Below are 19,383 nucleotides of genomic sequence, written 5' to 3'. Positions count from 1 at the left end.
TTTAAATGTCAAGATTGTTTGCTGTAAACCGTTTCTAAACTGGGCTAAATTGAGACGAGGTACCGATTTAGTGTTTACACATACTTTCTGCACCAGTTTTACTGGACCTTGTGATAATACCAGAACACGATGGGAGTGGCCAGGGTATGGCGCGAAGCTGAAGGGGGTTTGTGGTCATGTCTAGGTGGGATGCAGCTAATGTCAAAAGTTACATTTTTGGGTCTAGTCAACATTTTACCTAATGCTCATAACCTGTTTCTAATCTAAATTCTAACCACAATTTAAATGTTTGACATTTGCTGTGTCCATTTATCAACTGGGATTACTTGCATGGTGCTAGTGGTGTACACCACTTGGCTGGTATTTGTTATCCCTTAAAAGTGATATTTCATTTGAGTTTGAAGTGAGCATGGCTGACCGTTTTAATTAGTCTGTTAGGAGCATCATTGTTTTGGTGTGGTTTAGTGGGATCTTAAAATGTTAATCGAGGGTCAGATAAATGACCCCTAGTACAGTAGTCAGAGCAAAACAAATGTCTTAGTATGTGTACAACTATATATAGCTATATAGAAGCGGTCTCCTGTTGACCACCCTGATCCTGCCTGTCACCTCTCCACCGTAGGGCACAGAAAGCCGCCATGACACTTAATCAGATTACATTTTCCTCTGCTCGGAGTAATACTGCAGGTCCGGAAAGCAGAGTTGGGGTAAGAACTATGAAGGCTTTTGTCATCCTTTCTACCTCTGGCATTCCATGGAGCTCTCAAATGTTTGGTTATAGCCCCACCATTGCCGCTCAACGTCTTGGTGAAATTAGCTGTAGTTTATACCTATTCAATCCTTTCAGCTCTATACAAGTGGCTAAAGGCATTCAAATTGATTCGGATTTGGCGTGTGAAGGCTAGAAAAAATACATACGAGCCACCCTGACTGCAGCTTCAATGGAGTTCTGACCTCACAACCGGGGTGAGCAGAGGGGGGTTGTTAGTCTAGCTTTAGATTCATAGTATCTCACTGTCCTTTTGAAAGTAACCCGCAAAAAATAATTCCTATACCTTTTACAGTTCCATATGTGGTAGAAGGCAATTGGTGAAGTTTACTCTGGCGTTCAAAAAGCGCATATCACGCCAAGACCCTACTGTTTTCTGGTGTAGTTTTAGTTTAGAAAACGATCTCCGCAGAAGCAACAGTTAAAGGGATGGTAAAAACAGCTTGATTGTCGTAACATCAGGCAAACTAGGAAGGGAGCTGTGCTTCATATACAGCCGTTGTGTAACATTTCATTGAGCCTCTCCTTAATTGTCGGCTTCAACACATTACGGAAAGCTATAGGAAACTCTGGGACAGGTTGTCTGGATACCGGACATCCTATAAATTCTCAGACGCAAACAGATTATCTTGAGCAGACAACAGTTCGTGAGGGCTTGCCTTGAACAAAACAAACTGTTTGCGATTTCGTTAATACTGGTGAACTGGCGTTTGAATTGTGTGGTTGCAATATAAACAGTCCCTCGTCTCTGGTATAGCCTACATACATACACAGGCTACATTTTTTACATACTTTATAGCGCTTTTCAAAGAATCTCAAAGCGCATAAAAAGTAAAACAACCCAATGTAAATGATAGAGACTGAAAGTTTCAGTCGGTTCGGGATGAAGTTGGGGCAGTTTGGGCTGGAAAGGCAGTGTAGTTATAGTAGTGGGGGCATCGATGGGAAACAAGCAGAAACAACGACAGTCTGATAAAGCCGTCCCGGAGCTCTTCAACAGCCCACCACACACGTTTCTCTGAATCGTCAGTCACTCCATTGGAGCCGCTTGTCTGGTACTGGTCCTCCGTTGCCAGGAATGTATACTGAACAAAAATATAAACGCAACAATTTCTAAGATTTTATTGAGTTACACATAACTCATGCCTCTTCAGACAACCCTGCAGGTGAAGAAGCCGGATGTGGAGGTCCTGGGCTGCGGTTGTGAGGCAGGCTGGATGTACAGCCAAGTTCTCTAAAACGGCTTAGGGTAGAGAAATTAACATTCGGTTCTCTGGCAACAGCTCTGTTGGACATTTCTGCAGTCAGCATGCAAATTGCACACTCCCTCAACTTGAGACAAGGTGCACCTGTGTAATGGTCATGCTGTTTAATCAGCTTCTTGATATGCTACACCTGTCCAGGTGGATGGATTATCTTGGCAAAGGATAAATGCTCCCTAACACGGATGTAAGCAAATTTGTGCACAACATTTGAGAGAAATAAGCTTTTTGTGCATATGGACATTTTCTGGGATCTTTTATTTCAGCTCATGAAAAATGGACCAACACTTTACATGTTGTGTTTATATTTTTGTTCAGTATAGCACCCAGCACCCACCGTGATGCCACAGCTTTTCGTGCGCTTTTCAGCAGCCATCACATTTTGGCAGTGGATCACATAGTATAGTGATCAAACCCTAGAGCAGAGGTGGGCAATTCCAGTCCTCAAGGGCCTGATCAGCCCCAGCTAACACACCTGACTCCAATAGTCACCGAATCATGATCTTCAGTTTAGAATGCAATTTGATTAATCAGCTGTGTTTGCTAGGGATGGAGAAAAAGTGTGACACCAATCTGTCCCTCGAGGACTGGAGTTGCCCACCCCTGCCCTAGAGCAACAAAAAACACTTAAAACATCTACAATAGCCTATTTACAGAGCTCGCTGGCTAGGTAACCACGGAACTGCTTATATTTTGGCATGCATCATTCAAGACTAAGTTCAAATTTTGTGCAGCGCAATGGACATTTAATGCACAATGTCTCAGGAAAGACTGTCTGGGTTGGACCGAGGTAAAGACAGTTTAAAGTTGGATATTCGACAGATATTCGCGCTTTCAAACCTCAATAGCTTTCAAACCACTTGAGCCACAGACTCCAAATAAGTGTCATTATGTTGGAAAAATTGCGCACAACATTGCACAGGTCTTATTTTCATGATTTGGAATTAACTCGCTTTCCAAAGCTAATAAACATGTGGAAATGTGAGCAGCATTTTGTATTCCTAGTTGAATTAGTTAGGGAGCGTAAACAAAGTACAAACTTTTTTTACATTTGAATTTCAATAGCTCATTGGTCATGTGGCCTACTTGACTCAAACAAGATCCAGAATGTCCATTGACTACCCTTCTATATTGCACACCCTTTAGTTTGTCCATTTTCATCTCACATGATTTTACATGAATTTTTCAAAATGTAGAATTTCAATAGCTCCTTGGTCATGTGACCTAGGGACTTCAAACAAGGTTCAGAATGTCCACTCAGTGGGCCTACACATTGCACACCCTTTAGAACCTTGTTTGAAGTCATTAGGTCACATGACCAAGGAGCTATTGAAATTTAACATTTTGAAAAATTAATGTATAATCTTGTGAGATGAAAATGGACAAACTAAAGGGTGTGAAATATAGAAGGGTAGTCAGTGGACATACTGAACCTTGTTTGAAGTCATTAGGTCACATGACCAAGGAGCTATTAAAACTTTACATTTGGAAAAATTCATGTAAAAACGTGTGAGATGAAAATGGACTAACTAAAGGGTGTGTTGTAAATTACTATTGTAGTTGGACAAGGCAGGTTTTTTTTATGGAATATCTACGTAGGGGTACATAGGCCCATTATCAGCAGCCATCACTCCTGTGTTCCAATGGCACGTTGTGTTAGCTAATCCAAGTTTATAATTTTAAAAGGCTAATTGATCATTTTGAAAACCCTTTTGCAACTATGTTAGCACAGCTGAAAACTGTTGTCCTTATTAAAGAAGCAATAAAACTGGCCTTCTTTAGACTAGTTGAGTATCTGGAGCATCAGCATTTGTGGGTTTGATTTCAGGCTCAAAATGGCTAGAAAAAAAATTACTTTCTTCTCAAACTCGTCAATCTATTCTTGTTCTGAGAAATGAAGGCTATTCCGTGCGAGAAATTGCCAAGAAACTGAAGATCTCGTACAACGCTGTGTTCCACTCCCTTCACAGAACAGTGCAAACTGGCTCTAACCAGAATAGAAAGGGGAGTGGGAGGCCCCGGTGCACAACTGAGCAAGAGGACAAATACATTAGTGTCTAGTTTGAGAAACAGACGCCTCACAAGTCCTCAACTGGCAGCTTCATTAAATAGTACCCGCAAAACACCAGTCACCAAACACCAGGGGGGGGCGCTGAAGGGGGGGTTCGCCCAAGGAGCAATACAAGCTAGAACCGCCACTGCACACGAGCATGCTTTTGTGGCACAGTGAGCTTCGGGACAGATTGTTGAGTGTTTGAGCCGCACTCCCTGCCCGTTTCATTATATTGGTCAGAAGTGGGACAGGAACTCGCACCCACGACAGTAGGTGTTCTTAGCCGGTGAGCGCGTGCCTGTAATAAAACGATGAAGCATGCGCTAGCGCGAGGACTTGCTCTTTGAAAGGAGGAAATTGGAATGTAATGAAACAGGCAGCGAGTGCGGCTCAAACCCTGAACCTTCTGGCCAGAAGCCCAGCACGCCATCAACTGTGCCACAAAAGCATGCTCATGTGGTAGAGTCGACATCCGCGATTATAAACCAGGGTCGCTACATTATTATTTAAAATGGCTGTGCAACTGTTTTGGCAGTTTAGTAGATTGCATTGAGACATCTAACACTGTTTCAAAATAAAAAGTATTTATTCAAGTTTTTAAGTCTTTTGAATTATTTTTGACCACTTGGATCTGTGTCTAAATTACAGAATGTCTGCAGGCCCATTGGCTGAATTTCGTCACTACCGCAGCGCTTGATAACAAAATATGGATGTTTCCCTTCTTTTGTTATAGGCTGCTTTAAAATAAAAAACGTTTGAGTGTAACGGCTGTCGGGAGAAAGAGTAGACCAAGGCGCAGTGGAGTTAGTGTTCATCATTGAATTTAATAACAGAAAGACCACTATACAAAACCCGACAGCCAAACAGTCCTGTCAGGTACTAAACAGAAACAATTACCCACAAAACCCCAACGGAAAAACAGGCACTTATGTGTGACTCCCAATCAGCAACAACACTCTACAGCTGTGCCTGATTGGAAGCCACACGGCCAAAATCAATGAAACAAACCAACATAGAAATATGCACATAGAACGCCCACCCAATGTAACACCCTGGCCTAACCAAAATAAAGAACAAAAACCCCTCTCTATGGCCAGGGCGTTACATTGAGAGAGCTGAGAACAGTTAGGGGAGAGCATCAGCTTCATAGTGAAACAGTGACTGGTCTATAGAATGAGTGGTTTCAAATGATAAACAACTCTACGCAGGAAGATAGTAAATATGTCAGAGACATCTAAAGACAGCGTGATAACCTCAGGTTTTACAGTATGTAACTGCTGTACCTTCATGTTACTGTCCAGTCCTCTGTTAAACATCTGGAATACTAGCACTCATTTAATTGAGAATCATAGAAGTGTTGATAGTAACACTTGTACATGTTTTCTTTCTGGAGTTTGTTGGTGTAATTGTTAGTATCAGATGTGTGGGTGTTTCCTAAAGCAAGCCAGTTGTTGTTAATCATTGTCCGTTTCCGCTCCTCCTCTGTGTTCAGACACTCCCTAACCCCAGCATATATTTGTTTATAGCTACTGTATATCTCTTTCTCTCTCTGTCCTCCTCCATTATGCTCCTCTGTGTCCCTGTTTCATCCCCTGGTACTGTGCTTTTTCACAGCTTCCAGGGAGACTAGTGAGGCCTCTCATTTAGAATTCAATGTTAAACTGTTTCCTGGTTCAGGGTCAGTGATAGTATCCCTGTGGACATGGTGAGAATAGAATTGCAGGTGATCCTTTCCTTGAAAAGGGGATGTGTGCCATCTTAATATACTTGATTCTCTTTCTCACTCACTCACTCATCACTCACTCACTCACTCTCAGCAGTGAGGGAGGTGGGAAGTCGTCTTTTCCGTAGGGTTGGGACTGTACTCACCCTCCATACCGCTCTGCCCAACACTGGGACCATGAGTGCACAGGTAACATCTCTCTTTATTTAATCATTCTTTCAAGGGGGATTGCAGTTAGAAACTTGATTATCTGTTTTGTTTAATGATATTTCCACGCTATGACATCGAAATAACAGTCTGAAATTGTGGAAATGATGATAATTTTGAGTAAGAGCTATTTGAAGAAAATGCCTGGAATTTCAGCCTGTTTATGTGAGATGGAACTTTTGGCCCACATCATGAAGTTACAATGTGATCTGATTATAATAGACCAATAACTGTTCATGTGGGTAATGGGGTGGGCTCTTGAACATCCTATCAGCCAATCAGGGCTGTGTATGTAAATATATTCAAATGTGTTTCCTAACTCCCACAAGATCAGACTGAGCATTTCAAGGGCAAAAGGAGGCTCAGGGAAATAAATGATTAAACATATATTTTGGAGTTATGTTTATTAAATAAACACACACAGTGATCTATTAGACATTCAGGGATGATTTAAAAATAACACTATAAAGACTGCATTGGGGCTTTAACCAGGCAAGTCTATTGAGAACTTGTTCTCATCAATAATAACAGCCTGGCCAAGCGCTTGTTGACTGATTTGTGTGTTGTCCCTCTCCCAGCCTCCTGCTAAGGAGGCCACTCCCTGTGAGTATGCTGGCATACTAGGGGACAGCTCGGAGTCTGACCAAGGTAAGGAATCTGATTGGCTGCCTGAGCTGCATTGTTACCAGCAACAGGACGTGGCTGCTCTTCCATTTTCTCTCTCTGTTGTTCTATGCTAGCAAAGCTGTGAACACCCTGTCCTCTCTTCTCCTCAGAGCCCAGTCCAGAGGACCAGCTGGCTGCCTCCTGGGAGAACCTTCCTATACTGGAAAGACTGGGCCTCGGCATGTCAGTTTATAGTCAGACACACTTTTAACACTTTTTCGATATTCACAACCTCACCATTATCAAATCAAATCAAATCAAATTTATTTTTATATAGCCCTTCGTACATCAGCTGATATTCTCAAAGTGCTGTACAGAAACCCAGCCTAAAACCCCAAACAGCAAGCAAAGCATGTGAAAGAAGCACGGTGGCTAGGAAAAACTCCCTAGGAAAAACTCCCTAGAAAGGCCAAAAACCTAGGAAGAAACCTAGAGAGGAACCAGGCTATGAGGGGTGGCCAGTCCTCTTCTGGCTGTGCAGGGTGGATATTATAACAGAACATGGTCAAAATGTTAAAATGTTAAAATGTTCATAAATGACCAGCATGGTCAAATAATAATAATCATAGTAGTTGTCGAGGGTGCAACAAGCACGTCCGGTGAACAGGTCAGGGTTCCATAGCAGCAGGCAGAACAGTTGAAACTGGAGCAGCAGCACGGCCAGGTGGACTGGGGACAGCAAGGAGTCATCATACCAGGTAGTCCTGAGGCATGGTCCTAGGGCTCAGGTCCTCCGAGAGAAAGACAGAAAGAGAGAAAGAGAGAATTAGAGAGAGCATATTTAAATACACACAGGACACCGGATAAGACAAGAGAAATACTCCAGATGTAACAGACTGACCCTAGCCCCCCGACACATTAACTACTGCAGCATAAATACTGGAGGCTGAGACAGGAGGGATCAGAAGACACTGTGGCCCCATCCGATGATACCCCCGGACAGGGCCAAACAGGCAGGATATAACCCCACCCACTTTGCCAAAGCACAGCCCCCACACCACTAGAGGGATGTCTCCAACCAACAACTCACCGTCCTAAGACAAGGCCGAGTATAGCCCACAACGATCTCCGCCATGGCACAGCCCAAGGGGGGGGCGCCAACCCAGACAGGAAGACCACGTCAGTGACTCAACCCACTCAAGTGACGCACCCCTCCCATGGACGGCATGGAAGAACACCAGTAGGCCAGTGACTCAGCCTCTGTAAAAGGGTTAGAGGCAGAGAATCCCAGTGGAAAGAGGGGAACCGGCAAGGCAGAGACAGCAAGGGCGGTTCGTTGCTCCAGCCTTTCCGTTCACCTTCACACTCCTGGGCCAGACTATACTTAATCATAGGACCTACTGAAGAGATAAGTCTTCAGTAAAGACTTAAAGGTTGAGACTGAGTCTGCGTCTCTCACATTGGTAGGCAGACCATTCCATAAAAATGGAGCTCTATAGGAGAAAGCCCTACCTCCAGCCGTTTGCTTAGAAATTCTAGGGACAATTAGGAGGCCTGCGTCTTGTGACCGTAGCGTACGTGTAGGTATGTACGGCAGGACCAAATCGGAAAGATAGGTAGGAGCAAGCCCATGTAATGCTTTGTAGGTTAGCAGTAAAACCTTGAAATCAGCCCTTGCCTTAACAGGAAGCCAGTGTAGGGAGGCTAACACTGGAGTAATATGATCAAATTTTTTGGTTCTAGTCAGGATTCTAGCAGCCTTATTTAGCACTAACTGAAGTTTATTTAGTGCTTTATCCGGGTAGCCGGAAAGTAGAGCATTGCAGTAGTCCAGCCTAGAAGTAACAAAAGCATGGATTAATTTTTTCGCGTCATTTTTGGACAGAAAATTTCTGATTTTTGCAATGTTACGTAGATGGAAAAAAGCTGTCCTTGAAACAGTCTTGATATGTTCTTCAAAAGAGAGATCAGGGTCCAGAGTAACGCCGAGGTCCTTCACAGTTTTATTTGAGACGACTGTACAACCATCCAGATTAATTGTCAGATTCAACAGAAGATCTCTTTGTTTCTTGGGACCTAGAACAAGCATCTCTGTTTTGTCCGAGTTTAAAAGTAGAAAGTTTGCAGCCATCCACTTCTTTATGTCTGAAACACAGGCTTCTAGCGAGGGCAATTTTGGGGCTTCACCATGTTTCATTGAAATGTACAGCTGTGTGTCGTCTGCATAGCAGTGAAATTTAAATTATCTTCCCCCTTTCTTTCCATTTCCTCAATCCCATCTCTCTCCATTGCTTTCCTGCCCTTAGTGGTACAGAGATGACTGAAGAGGAGGTAGAGGTGAGAATTATTTGTGATTAGTGCACTATTTGTGACATACACACCACACACACTGTTCTGTCCCCTATAGAGTGCATTTACCCAGCTGGCTCTGGCGTTCCGTTGTGACCGGTACACCCTGGCCCAGAGACTGCAGGCTGAGGAACACGACAGAACCGTGGCCCAGGAGAACCTCAACCTGGAACTGGAGAGTGCCAGAGACACTCTGCAGGTAGGTATGTGCGCATAGCCACGGAAAGTAGTTTGGGGTTGGGGGGTGTTGCACCAACTCACAACTTACAGTAGTGAGTGCATACATTTTCAGACTTTTTCGTATTGGTCCCCCATGGGATCAAACCCACAACCCTAGCTTTGCAAGCGCCACGCTTTACCAACTCAGCCACATCATCACAAACCACTTGATGTCTCCATTTACCCAATTACTGTATTGTCCATTGTTCTCCTTCAAGGTGATGGAAAGTCTACAGGTATAAACAAGATGACCAGCCTATGTACAATATAGTAATGTAAATTTACATGAAGTGGTTTGTAAAGATGGTACATTAATACTGTATAAAAAGTGGTTGTATTCCATGTTATTTGATCAAGAAAAATATTTTCCCATAACTTTGCACCTTTTAATGTAAATGTTTGAGTACAAAGTATTGTTCTTTCTGGATTCCATTAGAATGAGGATTGCAGAGAAAGGGACAGGGCAACAACTCTTACTTTTTCTTGCCACTGTAGTTTGAATTGTATGTGAACCCTTTGGAATTACCTGAATAAAATGTAATCTGACCTTCATCTAGGTCACAACAATAGACAAACATAGTGAGCTTAAACAAATAACACACACATTATTGTATTTTTTAAAATATTGAATACATAATTTAAACATTCATAGTGTAGGGTGGGAAAAGTATATGAACCCCTAGGCTAATGACTTCTCCAAAAGCTAATTGGAGTCAGGAGTCCGGTACCCTGGAGTCCAATCAATGAGATGAGATTGGAGATGTTGGTTAGAGCTGTCTTATAAAAAACTCACAAAATGTAAGTTTGCTATTCACAAGAAGCATTGCCTGATGTGAACCATGCCTCGAACAAAAGAGATCTCAGATGACCTAAGATTAAGAATTGTTGACTTGCATAAAGCTGGAAAGGGTTACAAAAGTATCTCTAAAAGCCTTGATGCTCATCAACACGGTAAGTCAAATTGTCTATAAATAGAGATAGTTCCGCACTGTTGCTACTCTAGGAGTGGCCGTCCTGCAAAGATGACTGCAAGAGCACAGCGCAGAATCCTCAATGAGGTTAAGATATGTCAGCTAAAGACTTACAGAAATCTCTGGAACACGCTAACATCTCTGTGGACGAGTCTACGATACGTAAAACACTAAACAAGAATGGTGTTCATGGGAGGACACCACGGAAGAAAACACTGCTGTCCAAAAAAAACATTGCTGCACGTCTGAAGTTTGCAAAAGTGCACCTGGATGTTCCACAGTGCTACTGGCAAAATATTTTGTGGACAGATGAAACTAAAGTCGAGTTGTTTGGAAGGAACACACAACACTATCGGTGGAGAAAGAAAGGCACAGCACACCAACATCAAAACCTCATCCCAATTGTAAAGTATGATTTGGGGATGCTTTGCTGCCTCGGGGCCTGGACAGCTTGCTATCATCGACGGAAAAATGAATTCCCAGGTATATCAAGACATTTTGCAGGAGAATGTTAGGCTATCTGTCTGCCAATTGAAGCTCAACAGAAGTTGGGTGATGCAACAGGACAACGACCCAAAACACAGAAGTAAATCAACAACAGAAGAAAATACGCCTTCTGGAGTGGCCCAGTCAGAGTCCTGACAACCCAATTGAGACGCTGTGGCATGACCTCAAAAGAACAGTTGACATCCCAAGAATATTGCTGAGCTGAACCAGTTTTGTAAAGAGGAATGGTGCAAAATTCCTCCTGACGTTGTGCAGGTCTGATCCGCAACTACAGAAAACATTTGGTTGAGGTTATTGCTGCCAAAGGAGGGTCAACCAGTTATTAAATCCAAGGGTTCACATACTTCTCCCACCCTGCAGTGTGAATGTTTACACGGTGTTCAATAAAGACATGAAAACGTAGAATTGTTTGTGTGTTATTATTTTAAGCAGACTGTGTTTGTCTGTTCTTATGATGAAGATCAGATCAAATTTTATGACCAATTTATGCAGAAATCCAGGTATTTCCAAAGGGTTCACATACTTTTTCTTGCCAATGTATTGAACGCTGCAAGATACTGTTTTTAATTATACAACTACCTTTTGTGCCAAAGCTGAGATGCTGAAAAAAATGTTGGCCCACGCTACAGACGTCTATATTGGTCCGCTAGTATAGGACTTAAAAATATATACACAACTAGTCAAAAGTTTGGACACACCTACTCATTCAAGGGTTTTCTTTATTTTTACTATTTTCTACATTGTAGAATAATATTGAAGACATCAAAACTATGAAATAACACACATGGAATCATGTAGTAACCAAAAAAGTGTTAAACAAATCAAAATATATTTAATATTTTAGATTCTTCAAAGTAGCCACCCTTTGCCTTGATGACAGCTTTGCACACTCTTGGCATTCTCTCAACTAGCTTCACCTGGAATGCTTTTCCAACAGTCTTGAAGGAGTTCCCACATATGCTGAGGATGATGCATGCTGCTTTTCCTTCACTCTGCGGTCCAACTCATCCCAAACCATCTCAATTGGGTTGAGGTCGGGTGATTGTGGAGGCCAGGTCATCTGATGCAGCACTCCATCCCTCTCCTTCTTTGTCATATAGCCCTTACACAGCCTGGAGGTGTATTGGGTCATTGTCCTGTTGAAAAACAAATGACAGTCCCACTAAGCGCAAACCAGATGGGATGGTGTATCGCTGCAGAATGCTGTGGTAGCCATGCTGGTTAAGTGCGCCTTGAATTCTAAATAAATTACAGACAGTGTCACCAGCAAAGCACTCCCCACACCATCACACCTCCTCCTCCATGCTTCACTGTGGGAACCACACATGCGGAGATCATCCGTTCACCTACTCTGTGTCTCACAAAGACACAGCGGTTGGAATCAAAAATCACAAATTTGGACTCATCAGACCATAGGACAGATTTCCGCCGGTCTAATGTCTATTGCTCGTGTTTCTTGGCCCAAGCAAGTCTCTTCTTGTTATAGGTGTCCTTTAGTAGTGGTTTCTTTGCAGCAATTCAACCATGAAGGCCTGATTCACGCAGTCTCTTCTGAACAATTGATGTTGAGATGTGTCTGAAGCATTTATTTGGGCTGCAATTTCTGAGGCTGGTAACTCTAGTGAACTTATCCTCTGCAGCAGAGGTAACTTTGGGTCTTCCTTTCCTGTGGGGGTCCTCATGAGAGCTAGTTTCATCAAAGTGCTTGATGGTTTTTGCGACTGCACTTGAAGAAACTTTAAAAGTTCTTAAAATTTTCCAGATTGATTGACCTTCATGTCTTAAAGTAATAATGGACTGTCGTTTCTCTTTGCTTATTTGAGCTGTTTTTGCCATAATATGGACTTGGTCTTTTACCAAATAGTGCTATCTTCTGTATACCACCCCTACCTTGTCACAACACAACTGATTGGCTCAAACGTATTAACAAGGAAATAAATTCCACAAATGAACTTTTAACAAGGCGCACCTGTTGATTGAAATGCATTCCAGGTGACTACCTCAAGAAGCTAGTTGTTAGAATGTCAAGCGAGTGCAAAGCTGTCATCAAGGCAAATGATGGCTACTTTGAAGAATCTCAAATATAACACATTTTTGGTTACTACATGATTCCATATGTGTTATTTGATAGTGTGGCAAAGAAGGGGGTCGAGTGATAAATGGCAGATATGTGAGGGCAGAACTAATAAACGGGCTCTGCCCGATCACTAAAATGGCCACCCCGATCAGAACTACAGATCACAAAATGGCCGACTGCCAAAACTACAATTCCCAGAAGCAAGGGGAACCCTCAGAAGGTGGAGCCGACCCACAGATAAAAGGTCAAGAAAAACCAGGAAGAGAGAGAGAGAGGGCGGGAAGGATCTATGAACCATAGAGAAAGAGACAATCTACATTGGCTGGATTTACCGTGAACGAGCTGGACTGTTTTGGACTTACCTGTTGGCTTTTAGACCTGGACCTACCGAGAACCAGATTTGTGTACCGAACCCTGCTATCCTTGACCTTACCTGCGGCCTGGGTGGACCAGGACAGCGAAACAAACACACAGGTACTGTCATGTTCGAAAGAACTTTCATTCTGGGCTGACTTTGGTGACAGTTTCCCACTTAATTTGTGACAAACGCTCCTAACTTTGAAGAGGTTTGCCACAATAGTTTTGATGTCTTCACTATTATTCTACAATGTAGAAAATAGTAAAAATAAAGAACCTTTTGAATGAGTAGGTGTGTCCAAACTTTTGACTGGTACTATATATATATATATTTGTATTAATCTTTTTTTTTCTTCAGATTTTTCAGGGGGTGCTGCAGTACCCTAAGCACCCCAATTTCCCGCGTCTATGTATGTGTGCACACGTGTTTGACCTGGCTGCTTGACTCTTGTACAATAGTTGATGGTCTGATAAACGTCTGCTTAAACCTTACCTCTCTCATTCTCCTCTAATCCTCTCTTCCCCTCCTCCTTTTCTCTCCTCCTTCACTCCTCTCCTTCCTCCCTCTTTCCCTACTTCTCTCCCAGTCTCTGAGAGGTAGGTGTGTAGACACTGAGCGGTCAGAGATGCTGAGTTGTATCGAGGCCAGTCTAGACACAGTGCTGGACGGCGTGAGTGACATCATCGCTGCTGCTGAGATGCTGGGGGTCGTGCACCAGGTGAGGCAGTGATGTCATCACGACAGCAACACTGTCTGGCTCCCTAGGCTTGCTCTTTTGGGGTATAAATCCAGGTTTTGGTTAGTGCTCTGTGAAAAATAACTTTGCATAAGTGTTATACAAATAATTGAATTGATTGGTGAAGTGATTGATTGATTCGTTGCTTGGTTGATTTATCAATGTCTCTGCTGGGTCAGGAAGCGCGTGTTTGTTGTTCTGTGGAAATTATGGAGGTTCATGTGGAACACCTGAAGCGTCGACATGCTGTGGAGAGCGCCGAGCTGCTGGAGACCAGGAAGCGGCTCCACCGCAGCCGGGGCAGGAATCACAGTGACTCAGGCAAGTGCTGCCCCTCTGTGGCACGGAGGAACTATGACACAGGCAACAGATAATTGATTTAGGGGGTTGGGGATTACTTTGTTGTGGACATGTGAAAGTACATTTAAGCACATTGCACTCTTTTCTTAATCAATCTATTATTTGAACGATTGACTCTTATATGATTATCATAAAAGGGAACAGTTTCATCAAACTGTTCAGTGTAACAAGATAGTTCACGCATGGAAAGGCTGTGTTCTGACTGTTGGCTTTCTCTCAGCACAGAGGAAGGAGACGTCAGGAATCGGTTTGTCAGACGAGACTCCCTACAGGTAAGACACTTCACTTCAATGTCCTTTTCTGTCCTGTCTTCTCATTTTTTGCCTTCAAACATCTCCGTTAAATGAATGAAAATATCAGTTTTTGAAACGTTTCTCTTATTTTTCTCTCCTCCTTTCCCCATCTTTCTTAGACCCTCACTCGGCGAAGAGTCAGCGTAACACTGATCCCAACGGGGTCCCAGGTTAGAAACAGTGACACTATAAGACTTACTCCCATTATCGCCCTGTGACCAACTCTTATTCTGTGCTGTCCTCGCTTTTCTCCCTCCTCATCCAACTCCTCCTCTCATCTCCACTCCCCCCCCCTCGTTTTCCCTTCCTTAGCTCAGTGACCTAGATACCAAGTTCCAGGAGGGTTGCAGGGCCGGTGCTGACACTGACAGCCAGGGGCCAGAAGTAGGCAGTGTGAACCAAGCCAGCAGGTACAGTAAAACCTGCCCTGTCATGACCGTCATCTGCACAGTCGGTCGTCGCTAGATGGCCATGCTAGTCACTAGTCAAAGTGGAGGCGAGCCGTGGCTGTCATAAGCATGTGCACCGCACAGGCTTAGACGCAAGTGCACGGACTGCAGTATAAACCCATGATGACTAACTGCTGATAACTCATAACTGCTGCAGAGAACACATTGCGTGTGCATGGTGTCTGCTGATCTTGTGGATTGTCAATGTTCTGCGCCTTGTTGACCTTGTTGAACTATGTTGACCTCTGCAACGGCAGCATTGTTTCTTGTGTACTACATTCCGTTACCTTGTGAGGATTTTAGTCTTCTAAAACACAAAGTAAATGTGGATCGAAATGATGGAAGTGGAAATGTAACTGTTTCCCTCCATTTAAAGGCCCTCTGAGATGATGTCCCCCCTGGCAATCCCATCCCCCCACTCCACCCTCCTTATTAGACAGAGCTCAACACAGAGCTCCCAGAGCCTGGAGGACGAGAGCGAGAGAGCCCCTCACACCAGGTAGCCCCTACCTCATCAACTGGTTCACCATTGTCTCACTGAGATTGGAGTAAGGACCGGAGCGAGGGTCAGGTGTGGCTGATGCAGGGCTTTGTGGCTGCCTGTGTCTGTGTGTCAGTTCCCTGCAGATGACGCTACGTCACAGGCGGAGGTCTGCCGTCCTGGAGGGTGAGGCCGAAGCCGAGGGGTCAGGGGTGGAGTCAGCAACGGGGTCAAGAGCAGGGTCAATAGCTGGCACAGCCGAGCCCAGTGAGCTCTCTATGGCCGACTCAGTCTTCACCTCAGAGCCGTGAGTATTAAGATGACTTAACGTTACTAAGTTGCTATTAAATCGTACTAAAATGTACTAAGATTACTTACAACTCGAGCAACATATTAGTAATCTGATATAGCAGATGGTTGTCATTATCTAGCCATGCTAGAAAGTGTGTACATTGAAGGCAATAGGGACACAGCCAGCGATGCCCTTTAAACAAACATGTAACTGTGGGATAATGATGAGGTAGACATAAATCTGGCCATAGCATGTACATTTGCTGAGGTCATGATTTGAATCTGCTCCTTCTTCTCCAGGCTAGAGGTTCTGTCAGAGCAGAATCTCCTAGCATCCTGGCTATCTTACTGTCGCTGGGTCCTGGTGGTACTGCTCCTCCTGGCTCTCTCTTTCTTCATCTTGCTGGGGTTCCTACTCTGGGGCCTGAGGGTTCCTCACCACAGCCCTAGCTTCTGACATCTCACTTCTGCAGCACTGTCTCAGCTCTACACCACAGAGGTCTGGGTTCTAAGATATGACTTTTGTACCACTGTTCTGAGCTTCCCACCGCTTCCATGGACTGGGCCCACACTACCTGCGATAACATGTTGAACAAATTGCTTGCACTCTACCTGTAATGTGATAGATGTAATATGTTCTATGATATCTGTGCATATTGTTTGTGTTTTCAGCTGTGCATGACAAATTACATGAAATTAACAAAATTGATTTTTGTACCTGTGTTTAGATCAAAATCAAATTGTATTCGTCACATGCTTTGTAAACAGCAGGTGTGGACTTAGTGAAATGCTAACTTACAGGTCCTTACCCCAACATTGCAGAGAGAAAGGAAATAGAGAAATAATAGAGAAGTCAAACAGGTAATAATAGATACAATAACTTGGCTATATACAAGGGTACCAGTACCGAGTCGATGTGCAGGTGTACAAGGTCATTGATGTAATATGTACAGTTGAAGTCGGAAGTTTACATACACTTAGGTTGGAGTCATTAAAACTCGTTTTTCAACCTCTCCACAAAAGTCTTGTTAACAAACTATAGTTTTGGCAAGTCAGTTAGGACATCTACTTTGTGCATGACACAAGTAATATTTCCAACAATTGTTTACAGGCAGATTATTTCACTTATTCACTGTATCACAATTCCAGTGGGTCAGAAGTTTACATACACTAAGTTGACTGTGCCTTTAAACAGTTTGGAAAATTCCAGAAAATGATTTCATGGCTTTAAAAGCTTCTGATAGGCTAATTGACATCATTCGAGTCAATTGGAGGTGTACCTGTGGATGTATTTCAAGGCCTACCTTCAAACTCAGTGCCTCTTTGCTTGACATCATGGGAAAATCTCAGAAAAAAAATTGTAGACCTCCACAAGTCTGGTTCATCCTCTGGTTCATCCTTGGGAGCAATTTCCAAATGCCTGAAGGTACCATGTTCATCTGTACAAACAATAGTACGCAAGTATAAACACCATGGGACCACGCAGCCGTCATACCGCTCAGGAAGGACACGCGTTCTGTTTCCTAGAGATGAACGTACTTTGGTGTGAAAAGTGCAAATCAATCCCAGAACAACAGCAAAGGATCTTGTGAAGATGCTAGAGAAAACAGGTACAAAAGTATCTATATCCACAGTAAAACGAGTCCTATATCGACATAACCTGAAAGGCCGCTCAACAAGGAAGAAGCCACTGCTCCAAACCCGCCATTAAAAAGCCAGACTACGGTTTGCAACTGCACATGCGGACAAAGATTATACTTTTTGGAGAAAAAGTCAGATGTCTGATGAAACAAAAATAGAACTGTTTGGCCATAGTGACTATCGTTATGTTTGGAAGGAAAAAGGGGGAGGCTTGCAAGCCGAAGAACACCATCCCAACCGTGAAGCACGGGGGTGGCAGCATCATGTTGTGGAGGTGCGTTGCTGCAGGAGGGACTGGTGCACTTCACATAATAGATGGCATCATGAGGTTGGAAAATTATGTGGATATATTGAAGCAACATCTCAAGCCATCAGTTAGGAAGTTAAAACTTGTTCGCAAATGGGTCTTCCAAATGGACAATGACCCCAAGCATATTTCCAAAGTTGTGGCAAAAGGGCTTAAAGACAACAAAGTCAAGGTATTGGAGTGGCCATCACAAAGCCCTGACCTCAATCCCAAAGACAATTTGTGGGCAGAACTGAATAAGCTTGTGTGAGCAATGAGGCCTACAAACCTGACTCAGTTACACCAGCTCTGTCAGGAGGAATGGGACAAAATTCACCCAACTTATTGTGGGAAGCTTGTGGAAGGCTACCCAAAACATTTGACCCAAGTTAAACAATTTAAAGGCAATGCTACCAAATACTATTTGAGTGTATGTAAACTTCTGACCCACTGGGAATGTGATGAAAGAAATAAAAGCTGAAAAATATAATTCTCTCTACTATTATTCTTACATTTCACATTCTTAAAATAATGTGGTGTTCCTAACTGACCAAAGACAGGGAATCTTTACTAGGATTAAATGTTAGGAGTTGTGAAAGACTGAGTTTAAATGTATTTGGCTAAGGTGTATTTAAACTTCCGACTTCAACTGTACATGTAAGTAGGAATACAGTGAAAGATAGTAAACAGTAGCAGCAACATATGTGATGCGTCAAAAAAGTGAGTGCAAAAAGGGTCAATGCAGATAGTCCGGGTAGCTATTTGGTTAACTATTGAACTATTTAGCAGTCTTATGGCTTGGGGGTAGAAGCTGTTCAGGGTCCAGTTGGATCCAGACTTGGTGCATCGATACTGCTTGCCGTGCGGTAGCAGAGAGAACAATCTATGACTTGACTGTCTTTGACAGTTTTAAGGGCCTTCTTCTGACACCGCATGCTATAGATGTTCCTCTGTAACACCTTGCGGTCGGATGCCAAGCAGTTGCCATACCAAGCGGGGATGCAGCCAGTCAAGATGCTCGCAATGGTGCAACTGTAGAACTTTTTGAGGATCTGAGGGCACATGCCAATTCTTTTCAGCCTCCTGAGGGGGAGAAGGTGTTGTGCCCTCTTCACGACTGTGTTGGTGTCTTAGGACCACGATAGGTCCTTAGTGATGTGGACACTGAGGAACTTGGCACATCCTGTGCTGTCCTGACTCAAACGTTCAAGCTCATATCAAACTCTTTATTTGTCTTTGGGGTGGGCCAAGGCACCATCAGCAGAGCTGGGGCACGTTGGAAAATATGGCCAGACAAAAGTGCAGAGCCTTTGTTTCTGCAATATGCAGCAGCCGGTGCGACAGGGATGAGTGACAGGGATGAGTGTCTTTTGCTTATTATGTTTCCCATGTTCCAAATCAGTGTCTGAATATTAAAGCAATACGCACATTGTTAAGGGTCCTGTTTTCTCTCTCAAATGACACAGGAATACTCAGTGTCTCCCTAAATCCAGATGCTCATGTTATTCAGATGACCGTCAGAGACAAAGCTTCATGCTGAGACCTGGTTGACCCTGGCTATTATCGCCAATTAGTAGGAATGATGACAGCTTTGCAGACGCTAGGTATTCTCTCAACCAGCTTCATGAGGTAATCACCTGGAATGCATTTCAATCAACAGGTGTGCCTTGTTAAAAGTTTAATTTGTGGAATTTCTTTCCTTCTTAATGTGTTTGAGCCAATCAGTTGTGTTGTGACAAGATAGG

General features: G+C 43.4%; 1 protein-coding gene across 2 annotated transcripts; it reads left to right on the top strand.

The window, feature by feature from the left end:
* Window positions 1–119: 119 nt before the first annotated feature.
* Window positions 120–16,767, top strand: LOC106565119 (uncharacterized). 2 transcript variants are annotated; one of them, XM_045692023.1, is made up of 14 exons: window positions 120–707; window positions 5,905–5,996; window positions 6,593–6,662; window positions 6,791–6,863; window positions 8,927–8,957; window positions 9,028–9,168; window positions 13,688–13,819; window positions 14,017–14,158; window positions 14,423–14,469; window positions 14,610–14,660; window positions 14,803–14,900; window positions 15,316–15,438; window positions 15,557–15,727; window positions 16,012–16,767. In XM_045692023.1, exons 2-14 carry the CDS (start codon window positions 5,985–5,987, stop codon window positions 16,166–16,168), a joined length of 1,248 nt encoding a protein of 415 aa, XP_045547979.1. In that variant the 5' UTR covers window positions 120–707; window positions 5,905–5,984; the 3' UTR covers window positions 16,169–16,767. The 2 variants fall into 2 exon arrangements, with proteins under 2 accessions (XP_045547979.1, XP_045547978.1); XM_045692022.1 differs by having other exon boundaries at window positions 5,902–5,996.
* The last annotated feature ends 2,616 nt before the right edge of the window (window positions 16,768–19,383 follow it).

Source organism: Salmo salar, chromosome ssa12 (assembly GCF_905237065.1).
Source record: "Salmo salar chromosome ssa12, Ssal_v3.1, whole genome shotgun sequence".
Lineage (NCBI taxonomy): Eukaryota > Metazoa > Chordata > Actinopteri > Salmoniformes > Salmonidae > Salmo > Salmo salar.
Note: the sequence above shows the minus strand (reverse complement) of the source record. Positions and strands in the feature narration are given on the sequence as shown.